This window comes from Choloepus didactylus, chromosome 9, assembly GCF_015220235.1.
Source record: "Choloepus didactylus isolate mChoDid1 chromosome 9, mChoDid1.pri, whole genome shotgun sequence".
Lineage (NCBI taxonomy): Eukaryota > Metazoa > Chordata > Mammalia > Pilosa > Megalonychidae > Choloepus > Choloepus didactylus.
Genome location: NC_051315.1, coordinates 40,540,590 through 40,553,377, shown reverse-complemented (window position 1 = coordinate 40,553,377; position 12,788 = coordinate 40,540,590). Strand labels below are relative to the sequence as shown.

Sequence of the window (12,788 nt, the reverse complement as noted above, 5' to 3'; positions counted from 1 at the left end):
GCACGAAGCCACTTACAAGAAACAGCTTTGTTACTGACACAAAGGAAAAAGACTCCTGCACCTCCTCCTTGAGGTTTCCCTATAGGCAAGCTCTGAAGCAGACTGGGCTGAGCCCATCCTACCTGCTGCTCCCTTCATTTGCTCGGGGTCCGTGGAACCACATGCTGAGCAGGCAGGGGGAGAAGAAAAATCAGGTTCTGACTATGACTTACGTTGGCTGCCTGCTTAACCATCTCAGGGAGGCCTGCCTCCTTCATCATGTTCCCTGTTTTATTCCCTTCATACTTCCCATCATCTGAACAGTTCCATTTACATATATGTTTACCCCTTTCATGTCTGGCTCCCTCCAATTCCCCACCACCACCAGCACTAGACTGACAGCAACTTGAGGGAAGACAACTGGTCTACCTCACACAGCACCATATGCCCCAGTACCCACAACACTGCCAGGCACACAGCACGTACTCAAATATTTATGGAGTGCCTGACAAAAATATAAGCCTTTGTTATTTGTAAAGCAGTGACAAACGAGGCAGTGGCTGAGACCAACCTGGCATCTCAGAAGCCTACTCTGTACTTCTTTTTCCAAGATAACTTTTTCTGACCACTCAAAATACAAAAATGTGAACCTCCAGAGCTTCATATATCTAATCATATGAATGTCTCTAGGGTCAATTTCTGTTGTACATTCTCTGGACTATATCCCTAGTCCCTCGGGATCAAGGTCAGATTTTGTCACATGTAATACAGGCTGCACACATATAAAGTAAATAGCTGTTTGAATTAATAAATTTAGTCCAGAGAGTATATGAAGTACTAAGAACAAAAAGCATATATTTAATGGCATCTTATAGCTAACTCAGAAAAGATATATAGTATAGTAAGTAGAAAAAGATACATAGTATTAAGTAGAAATAAGCAGTTTCTCTCATCAGAAAGGCCTGAATTCAAATCCTGCCTCCATCACTTGGTAGCAGCCACGTTATCTCTCAGAACCCCACTGTCTCATTAGCAAAAGGAAGATAATACCTCAATTGAAGGGTTGTAATGAGCACCAGAGATAATGCTTATAAAGCATTATAATTATAAATGCTTATAAAGCAGTCCCCGGGAGAGCATGTAATCATCACCATTTTACAGTGGAAAGCCCCATGGAGTTTAAGTGCAAAGACCTAGGATTGGATCACAAATTTTACCACCTTCTTGTATAACTTCAAGCCACATACCTTCATGCCCCATTTATCAAAAACTCTCAAAATCACAGAAGATAATGTACTTGAAAGAACTCTGCAAACAAGAAAGCACTACAACGCCAAAATAAGGAGTGCTGCTCACTTAAATTTGCCTCACATAAATAAAAAATAAAATATTCTGAATATTGAAGAAAGTCCTTACACTTGACCACAGTACATCACGACACACCAATCTGGCTTAGTGACAGACAACTGATTTTCTTTGGCCATTTCAACTGTCCTCCTCCCCTTCTCCTATCTCATAAACCTTCAGTAAGGAGTCAAGTGGGGCACAATGCCAAGTTATCTCTGTTTAGTATTCCTAGGCACCTACTAAAATCAAGTGATACGGGGAATACCAAGATGAGTAAGAATCTGTGATAATGTATCATTTCAAAACAAAGGCAAGTTATGTGCAATTAACTTAACCACCAGTGTGGTCAATTAGTTTCTCAGAGCAGCTACTCAACTCCAAGTCCTATTTCAGTGGGCTTTGTTCTATAATCAAAATCAGTAATTACCTGCTGAGATCCTTCCCTGAGCCAAGCACTGAGCTGGATAAGAAAAAGCTGCCAGCACCTACAAAACTTGATCCTTACCTTCAAGAAGCCCACAGTGTGAACTGGCAGATAAAACAAGGACATAAACAGATGGCTAAGAATGTGATTAGTGAGTACAAAGCTACACATAAAAGCATCCCCTTATTTTACAGTCACACCTCATACAAAGTGATATTTAACCAACTGGCTCATGAGTAAGACAGATAATTCATACCATGAAGGGATCAAAGAAAGGAGAGTCATTTTCTCCACCTCCCCCAAGCTGATGTGGGCCAATGAATACACTTGGAAAAAGCAGAATTTAAGAAGAGCCTTGAAGGCTGGATATAATTTCAATAAGCAGAGAAGCAAAGGGAGCACATTCTATGCAGGAGAATCACTGTTAGAAAAGAAGGAAAGGAGAGAAGGTGTGAACCTGTTCTGGGGACAAGGGTAAAGCAAACTCCAAGTCAGTGTGCTGTAAAGAAACAGAAGAGATGGGTCTGATGGCCTTGATGAGCTGGCTGGGGAGGGACACAGAATTTACAGAGGAGAGTACAAAGGTAAACCATTAACAGGAAATATGGCCGAAGAATCCCTAAAATTGGATCTAATGTTTAGAATAATGACCTAGGGCTCTGATGGGAAAATGGAACCAGAAGGTGAATTAAGCATGCAATATTTCAAGAGTCATCCAGAAAGACAACAAAAGCTAAAAGCCAGAACTCAGGCTTGAGAGAAAATACAGAAAATTTTTACCTATGAGCCAAAATTCCAATGTCCAAATGGCAAACACTCATTCTCACTCTGGAAATCCCTCCCCATTCATGCTTTACTCTAGGAACACAAATCAAAATGTCTTCTGAATATTATGAAAAAGGGTGATACTACACACACATACACACACATACACACCCATCAGGGTTATCAATGACGGTACAACTAAAAACAACAGGAAGAAGCTGTATTGTCAATATCACCTAATGGTTGGGTTACTTGGACTAAGGAAATCTCTCAAAGGAAGTGGTAGAAACCTCATGGCTAGAGTCATTTAGAATCAGACCACAAGGTACAATCCTGTGGCCTGCTTTCTTCCACATAAGCCTGACCACTCTAAAAGTGAGTTCTGGTGAGCCAGAGAGGCTGAGGAGGCAAGGAGCCAAGTACAATCATGTTTGGAAAAAAAAAACTGAGGATGAGGATTCTGATTCCTGATCTGTGGGTTGCTTACAACAATGTGCTCAGTTCGTAAGAATCCATCAATCTGTACAGATACGATATGGGCCTGATTCTGCTTATATATTATTCTTCAGTAAAAAGGTTTTTTTAAAGGATGATTAGGAAGAGCTCATTCTAAAGAATAACAAAAATCATTTTAAATTTCTCCATTCATATAAAAACCAGAGAAAACCAACCTGGGAATTTCTAATAATTATTGGTGAAATTAAAAATACAGCTGTCTAATGGCAAAGAATGACTTCATTTAAGTGAGGATTAGGACCTGGTAAAGGAGATAATCCAGAGATTTCTAAACCAAAGAAATGCTTTCCAAAAGCCCTCCCTGAGACTCAGAACTCTGACTGTGAAAGGACACTGGAGAGGCTGAACACTCACAAGGTCAATGGTTCCACAAACCCAGGAGACCACAGAAGGTCTCTGGATGGCCCGATTAGTTGTCAGTTGAATGAGGATTTCTTTGTAAGACCCATGCATCACCAATTCCAAGTTGATGGCTTCCTGGCCTCTAGACATTCAGACTGAATTGGCTTCCCAGGTTCACCAGGCCAACTTCTTCCATGTCCTCCTGAATAAAGAACGCAGATTAGTCAAGATAGCCCATGTCACTAAAAAGGGAAAGCATCCTCAAGAAAACCACAAGGTATTCTCACTGGGGACTGAAAAGGCCAGAACCACAACTATCCTGTAAAGCTATCCATCCGACTTGTCTTTGAATTTAGGTTCCCCAGCTTTCACCAAAAAACATTTGGAGGTACTGAACTCACTAGGCAAAATGAATGTTGTCATGTGCCATGGTACAAATCTAATCATGTTATAATCAACTTCTATTAGTTTTCTAAATGCTTCCTTATATACAAAAATAATAACATTATTCACTGAAGGCAGATGAGACCACTTTCAATCATTCTGCCGATGTAAAATAGTCATCATCTTTACCTGCCCCATCAAAATAAAACCCATTACTACCCTTTACCTGATATCCCATCCAAATCTGCACTTTCTCACCCTGTTCTCAATTAACAGAAAGTTTTGTCTGGTCATAAACCAACCACCTACATTTCCTTGAAAGACTTATTCAAAGGAAAATGGGACAATAATTGCTGCTATCCTCTCAGTTCCAGAAAACCACATATGCTGTCTTCAACCCCCAAACCACTAATGCTAAAGATTATGAATAAGCAGAATGTCTATCTACTTAGGTTATAACTAATAAAAGAATGACTAGAGTCTTGCATGAAGAACAATCGACTCATTCTTGACCTCAAATTCGATTTATCATTCTATTCTCAAAGCTAATTGCTTATGTAAGCATGCCAATTTGCCTTGATTGTGGGATTCTTAATAAATGAATGTTGTTTACATTTCACGAGTGTATCTGAATTTCACACCAGGCAGCCAAGCTCATCAAGTCTTTGTAAGTGGTAAAACCCGAGATCAAAGCAAAAGGCCTGCACTGAACCAACAAACAGAACAGAGGCTGAAGCAAAAATACAATCGATCTGATTGTCCTACTCCAGAATATACCTCAGGGTCACCATTCAATCTTTAGGAATAATATATCAAAAAACTTTCTCCGAGAATTTATTATGATTATTTGATGGTCATACCTTAAATAAATATCATTCAACAAGTTTTGTTCCATTTTTCCTCCCATACTTCTCATCTTGCTGCTTTTGGTTGAATCAGACATCTTGAGGAGATTTTTTTTTAACCCTTCTCAAATTTGCCTAATTTCTTCAAATTTTCTCTTACATCTTAATTCTTCTCCTATACTCATCTGCTCTTTTCACTCTGGTTTTAACTCTCAGTCTCTGGGGCAGGTGGAAAAAGGGGATGGGGAAAACACTCCTCTAGCACAGCTGTTCTCAACTTTGGCTGCACATTCAAATCTACTAAGGAGCTTATAAAAATCCTGTTGTCAGGTCACACCACAGCCAAACTTACTAGAATCTCTGGGAGTGGGCCCCAGCCACCTGTATTTTTTTAAGCTTCCCAGGTGATGTCAATGTGCAGCCAAGTTTGAGACCACTGCTTTAGCCTATCAATAGCATTACCCTACATTAAACAGGTAGAAGGTGTTCTGCCAAACTTCTGTGGAAAAAAGAAAAACAAGGAAAGGAAGGTTCATGAACAAACCCTCCACTCAAGACAAGACCTGAGACAGGTGAAAGCTCAGTTATTTTCAGGCACCAATCACTTTTTAGTACCCCAGTGCCAGGCACATGGCCAAAAATGTGAACTATTTTAGTGAACACATTTCCCAAAACCAACTGATTTTTAGGACAAGCCAGGCTACTGGCACAGAAGTAAGGCAAGTGAGATTACCCCTGGAGATAATAGGGCTAAACACCACAAGGCTTTCAGTTTCTGTAGCAACTGATTACATGAGCTTACAATCCCAACAAAGCTGCTTCAGCAAAGAAAAGAGGGGACTAAGGTTACATGTGAAATAAGAGTCATTAAAGTCAGTTACAAGCTGTACAAGCACACTGAAGATGTGATCAGCAAACAGTCTTGGTATGTCCTGGAAACTACAGAAAGTTTGTGATAAAGTGGCCACTTGTGAGTTCTGATGTCACTGGTCAATTTTTTGTTTGTTTTTAAGAGTGTGAGAGAAAGTAAACTTCTATCTGTCCTCAAATACCACTAATACCTCCAAGTAGGGCCTTGTATCTCCCAACTTGGGAATTGATTCCCAGCCACCCTGGTCCCTATCTGTGGGCCTTATGTGAAGCACAGTCTATGAGGAAGTTCTCTAGCCTACCAGTTTTTCCCCAGGCAGTGCTTCCAAATTAGAGCTTTATCAGGTGGGAACGGCATAGTCCTTAGTGTTATGTTGGAAAAGGAGTTTCTGGAGAAGAGGAAAGGGTGGCTGGAAAGAGACAACTCGGCAGAATGAGCAGACATCATTTTAAAGGGAAGAGGAGAAATGAGGCATTTCTGCTCCCACGTTCAATAGGTGAGGGCTAAGAATGTGCACAAAGTCTCTCTACAGAAACTAGGAACCCAAAGCCTGGGATATGCTTCTCTAGAGGAAAAAAATAAAGGTGACATTCCCTGCCAACTAGTGGGGGTAGAGAGGTCACTGAGGACCCACTCAAAAGAAAGGATCTGCACCACACACAGCCCACCCTTGCCCCCACCCCCCACCCCACATTCTTGGAGACTGTACTATTATAAGGATCCAGTGCTTTGGACCTGAGAGGATTCCAGGTACCAGAGTCATCTTGTCAAACAGAGATAATCATCTGGAATCCGTGCTTCAGCAGCCACTTTCATTACATCTATTACTTGTTTAAATTTGAGAGTCAGGGAGCCCATTTTACCTTTTCCTCAAATCCCCAAGCCCTAAGCATGAAAGAAGAGCACAAGCTCATTAAGACCAAGCCCTTCAGGCAATAGTTTTTATAAAATCTAATGAATTCTCACAAGAAACAAGAGTTTATCCTTATTTTTTCTTCTTTTAGCCCAGGGGGACGTACAAGGAGATCCTTCTCCATTCTCAGGTACTAAAACTCAAGCTAAAACCTGCAGGTAAGCAGACTCACCTCAAGGAGGGCATCTTTCTTTCCAATAAAACAGATGCTGTAACTACGGGGTTGGAAGGAATTTCCAATTCTCAGCATTTTCCACACAGCTTCTGTTTGAACAATTCTAATGAAGAGCTTGCTATCCTTTCTGAAGCATCAAATTCCTTTTTTTTTTAAACCACTCTGAATGTTCGAATATTCTTCCTATGCTTATGTGAATTCCACTCTAGACCATACAGATTGCAGCTACACACTCTTCTTCACAAAAGCTCTCAAAAATGTGGAGTCAGATAATGGATCTCAATACACTATATTCTGGAAATTTTATTCTTTCAAGTGCTATGATTTCCATCATCCTAATTAATTCTCATAATTATTCTAATAGTTGTGTCAAATTTCATTCATATTTTACAGAGGAGGAAAAACAAGAACCAGAGGAAAGAGTTTACCTTGCCCAAGCTGGTGCAGTAGATAATGATCCTCTAAACTAGGTCTGCTGCCTCCCAGACCAATGCTCTTTGTTAAATGATTCTTATCTCTTAACCATTTAAGGGCAGGCACCCTTTTGCTCCCCCAAATTTCATTAGTTTACACAGCTGCCAGTCTCTCATTGGAGACAAACATTTGCATTCACAGAATACCCTTTGATCATCATCCATCCTAGATAGCCAAATATATTTTCACAGTTTTTATTGGTGGTATTAGGGGGAAAAACAAAACAAAACAAAACATACCCTGAGAAGTACAGCCCTAAGCATACAGTCACACTTTAGAGAAAAAAAAACAGCTTTGGAGCACACTGCCTAGGATGAGATTGTAACCGTTAGAAGCAACAATATTATCGAGCCCCGCTTTCCACCACCGCACAACAGGAGAAAGGCTGGGAGAACTCGAATCAGCATGCATCTGATGGCCTAACTGTGCTCCTGCCCATCCACCTGCTAAACAGACTTCACGGCAAGCGCTCTCCTTCGAAATGGTTGAAAGCCAACAACACTCTGCAGCGGGAAATAAACCTCAATGGTAAAACCTGACCTTCCTTGTCCCTTTCAAAAGTAATTACATTTGCAGCGTGTGCACTGAAAATGGCAGGTTGTCTTTTCCTTCTGATTTGGGGAATCTAAACTTCCCAACCAAGGTATTTCAAGCTTGCTGAGGAGGGAAACACTGAAGGGCACACCTTTGGACCAATTCAATACTTAAATTCATGCCTGAAAATAAAACATCATAGTGAAGATGGCAAACGTCTGACATCCAAAGTGAACCATCAGATGCACTCACTTTGGTCACTGAGCAACCACAACTTTTAAGAAATGTCTGCCATTTGTACACAGTGTGAAACTTTTGTTTACCAGATTTAGGACTTATTTATTTATTTTTACTGCTTTACTGCGAGTGTCAGGCTCTTTTTTTCTTCCCAGCTGGAGGCCTAGAGAAGCATAATACATTAGGTGGGGAAAGCAGAGCTCCAAATCTAGGCTCAAAATCGCAGTTTGGTTACTTATAACTACATGATTTGGGGCAATTTCAGTAATCTTTATTTCCTCTTCTACAATGCTGCTGATAAGAATGTGTAAGAACTACCCAGTATAAGGGCTGACTCATAGTAGGCACTCAGAAAATGTTTCCACTTCCCAAAACGGAATGACTATATCCCAACTCAGGGCAAGAAGAGAAACAGAAAAGGATACTGACTCAATTTAAGCAACTACCAAAGCAGTTCCCAAAACTAAGATAATTCTGCCCTAAACCATTACTGCCTAATCTGTCTTTTAAAATCTGTTGGCAGAGCTGCCTGATATCTGATACCACAGATAACAGCAGCTAAGGCAGAGGACTTAAAATTATCCTTTCTGCTGAAGCCCAAAGAAAGAATCCTTCGAAGGGCTCCTCCACAAAGGCACTGGGGGAACTTCCATTTTACACTGCAAACAGTGACTGCCAACCAAAAAATTACTGAGCAATATTGCAAATGTCTAATGTAGAGAAGGTATTATTGGTCAAAGAACATCAGTTGCCAGCTACATCCATCAACAATCACCTTCAGGGCATGATTCTTGAAAACACAAGGTATAGGAGTATTTTCCAACAATAGGAATGTTTAATAAATACAATAGAGAGCTGCACAGATCTTCACAGTTTTAATTGTGTGGAATCCCCCCAAAATAGATGTTACCTGTAAAACATAAAAAATATGCACACCCTAAAGGAACAAAAGATTAAATTTATAATTCACAAAATGCTTCCACTGAAGTTTGACACATTGCTAACGTGCATACACGCACCAAATCTTATCACCTTATAGCTGTACCTGAGAAGTAAACACAAGGATGCCAAATGGGTGAATAGATACATAGTAGGTAATCTTCTCCCTTAAATACAAATTTTAAAACTATTATTACAATAATGCTGAAAACAAATTCCAGGAAGTTTAGGAGCATTAAGCTCCTAAAATTTGGATCCAATTTTTACTAGTCATTACTAACAGGTAGCAGCTCAAATCCCTATTTTTAAAAAATATCATTTATTTCCTATAAAAAACTAAGACTTTTTAAAGTTTACCCCTTCACTGATCTTAATCCAGTAGTCTTTTCCTCACTCCTGATCTCCTTTCCATTCATAGCAACTAAATTTTTAGATGTTTACAATTTTAATCCATGTAGATTGATGGGGGATAGTCATTGAGTAGGTTTGTTCTCTCTTAAGGTTTTCTTCACAAGTAATAAGTTGGACTTCTGTCATATTAATTTTTATGTACTCATACCAAGGACTTTAAATATTCTAGAGCTTGGAGGTTGGGAAGAATTGTTTTTTCAATGCCTGAAACAGCTTATTAATTATTGATGTAAGCTATACCTACAATGAGATGCTTGTATAGCTTTCAGTACAATATTACTATTTGGTTTTCCTCCTGAAACAAATATATGATCTTCATTATACAAGAAAATGAAACTAATATCAATCATGCCAACACAATTCCATTGTCTAAGGGTAGAAGATTCCCCCACACATATACTTATAAAGCTGCCACCTAAAACTTGTCCTTCAAACCTGATTCAGAATTAAATGATTTGAGCTGATTTATTAAGCATTTCATGAAGAGAAACCAAGTTTAGAGTGTCACATGTACAACTTGAAATTACCATAACTTGGTACTTCTATCAGCCTGTAGAGATGATTAGGAAAGGTTTCCTTTTAGTCCTTTTAAGTTTCCAAAGAGCAAGTGAAACAGATTAGGGAGAGTAGATTAAAACACTGCACCAACAATCTAAGTGCATCCCGAACAAGAAGGACCCCAAGCCAAGACTCTCCACAAGACTTTGTTCCTATTCGTAAAAGGTCAGCCTGGATTTGCTTTTGTTTGTTGTTGTTTTGTTTTTGTTTTCTGAGAGTTTTAGAATACTGGAAACAATTTTAAAAGGGACTGAATCTGGTAACTATGCTTGACCCACCGTAACGTTAAAGTAGCCACAATAAACAACCATTGCCCCAAAGAAATGGCCTACATACTAAATTTGAGAGTGCCAGACTTAATAGTAACACACATCCACCATGTTAATGACAGGACATTATTTTCCCAAGGATTAATTCATACCACGTGTTGTTAATCAGTAGGGTAACTGAAAGCTCATGCAAAAGACTATCCTAGTTGAGCAGAACTTAATTGATTATTATGGTTACTGCATTGGTTTCCTTGTGTCACTGGCCCTTCCAGCACAATATTCATTTGCACAGTCACACATGGCACCACAATATAGATGGGAAGACAGAACACCCAGAGTCAGGAGGTCTGATAGGAAGAGGATTTTGAACAAACACGTTTGTCTTGGAAAAGACAGGCCAGATGTGCACCAGCCTGCTTTGAGAAGTAATTATGCCTAAGCTGTTTCATTTCAGAGTGTCCCATCTTGCACAATGGTGGGAGCAGCTGTGGGAAATCACAGACGATGCAAAGCAAGACAGGCAACCTCATCTACCTCGGGACTGCCACACCAGAGTTTCCAGGTGGTGTGCAAAAGCCTCTGTTCTCCCAAAGGGCACAAAGCTAACCTACCATCTAGAACATTACTCCCCATACCAAACCAGACCCTTTTAAAGGCCTGAAAAAAGGCAATTTAAATAACTCCGTGTTGGCCTCAGAAAACCAATTTTTTATCTAGTCCATGCAGTCCGATGCTCTTCCAAAGTTGTGAGGTTACACGACAAACAGGAGCAAATCCTCCAAACAGGCACAAATGTTGGCTGCCTTGAGCACAAGTTTGTCATGCTGCCTAGACTTTTAGAGTTGAGAGGTACCCAGCTAGGAAAAGGAGCAGCTACAGAAAGTATACAAGTGTGAGGAATAAGAAAGCATCCAGTCATGCCCATTTTCCTCCCAACATCCCTTAAAGGAGGCTGAGACGCTGAAAAATACAGTCCAGGGGCCATCTGCTCACAGACCCTCTCTGGGGCAAGGTGGAGGCCTCCACGCCCTCTTGAGCTCACTGTTCTGACAGGCCCTGCCTGGGAGGGACCCAGAAACTTCGTCCCAGCAGGAAAGGGAGAAAGAAGGGAATCATCAGTCTTGGATTTGAGGAGCTGGAGGCTGAGAAAAGCGGAATGCGGGAGGGAGCGGGGGACTTGGCTGGGTGTGCTGGGGGCGGGGAGGGGTCACCCGTGTAGTCAGGACAGCTCGCAACACGTCCCCGCAAAACTGCACATTTTTGTGGTTAAAGATTTAAGACCATAAAGAACGCGCTGAGGCAACGCTTCTCCCCCATCTGGGTTTGTCCCCTCCTCGCTTAGGGACCCGGGCGCCGCGCTGCTGAGGGTTTCCTTCCCTTTCCCTATCGGGGGAGCTACTCACGGCCAAGCCGCGACAGACGACCTCCCCAACTTCGCCTTCGCGCACCATCCGGCGCAGCGCCCGCGGCCGGCCACATGCACCCATCTGCAAGGGGGCCCCGCAGGCCGGGGCTCGGCGCCCGCGGGATGTTCCGCAGGGGCACGGGACTTGCGGTTTGGGAGGTATTTTGTGTGCGAGTGTGTGTTTTAAACAAAAAGCCCTAGCAGCTCGCTGCCTCCTCCTCTGGGCCCGTGCCACCTTCCCCTACACCCACGCCGCACCTCCCCGGGCACACGCGCTGCGAGGTGCCTCTCCAGCCAGACAATGGGTTTGGGACCAGCAGTGAAGTCCGCCTCGAGCCCGCGGCTCCATCCCAGGACACCAAGAGGGCTGAACCCGGGAGGCCCGGAGAGGGGCGGAGAGGAGTGAAGAGGGGAGGCCACAAAAGGGAAGGTGGGAGTCTCCCCCAGCGGACAGGAGGCTCGCTCCCGGAGCGGGGAGAAAGGGAAGAGGCGGCGGTCGGCTGCGCCGCCCGGCCGGGGGCCGCGGGTCTCCACGCTCAGCCGCCGCCGCACACTCACCAGCACGATGGCAAATCGCTCCTCCAGTTCACCTGGCTCGGGCATCGGCAGCTTCAAAGGCACGTTGTGCGCCCTGAAATCCGTCTGCTGCGAATCCATGCTCCCCGCGTTGCCCATCTCGGCAGCGCGCCGGGGCTGGGGGCTGCTCCGGGCCCCTCGCGTTCGCGTCGCAAATCAGAACAGCTCCCGGCAGCCCGCTCCCGCCCTCCGCCGCGCCCCGGCGAGTGTGCAGCGCGCACCGCTCTCTAGCAGCGCTCGAATTCGAGCCGCCCACCGGCCTCCCTCATGCTCCCCGCCGCGCCAGCACAGCCCCAGCCTCTCTTCCTCGGGAGGGGTCGTCAGAGCGCTGAGCGCCCATCTGCATGTTGCTCCGCTTGCACACCGCCCCCTGCCAGCAAGCGCGGCGAGCCGGCGCGTGGTCCCTCCTGCTCGGCCTCCCGCGGGGCCGCGGTCGCCACTGACACTTCCAGCCCCCGGCCTGCGACCACAACGCCCGCTCGGCTAGCACCTCGAGCAGACAAATGCAGCTCCGCACTCCGGGACACAATGCCCCTTCTCGCCTGACCCCCCGCCCCCAACCCAGCTCCTCCCCTTCGCCCCGCGGACTGCCGGGACCCGTAGTTTCTGCCCAAAGTCTTCGCAAGCAGAAACCACGCCCGCTCTGGAGGGCCAGGCCGGTTTAGGACCACTTCCATCCAGTCAAGGCAGTCCAGTGTATATGCTTCTAGCTTTGCTAAGGTCTTCTTTGACCTCCCTCACCCCAACAACAGAAGTAACTTCTTCATCTACATTGTATCGGACACTTAGTAGGGATGTTTGACGAATGAATGAATCCAATCAAT

General features: G+C 43.6%; 1 protein-coding gene across 8 annotated transcripts in view; it reads right to left on the bottom strand.

Moving 5' to 3' along the window:
• Nucleotides 1–12,468, bottom strand: part of FMNL2 (formin like 2) — a 337,731-nt gene extending 325,263 nt beyond the window's left edge. For 3 of the 8 annotated variants that reach the window (XM_037849118.1, XM_037849120.1, XM_037849119.1), the window contains exon 1: nt 11,947–12,063. In XM_037849118.1, coding sequence (XP_037705046.1) covers nt 11,947–12,063 — 117 coding nt within the window. Of the gene's footprint in view, nt 1–3,385; nt 3,585–11,946 lie in introns of those variants that run through there. The other 5 variants (XM_037849115.1, XM_037849114.1, XM_037849116.1 and 2 more) reach the window with 4 other exon arrangements.
• Nucleotides 12,469–12,788: the final 320 nt, after the last annotated feature.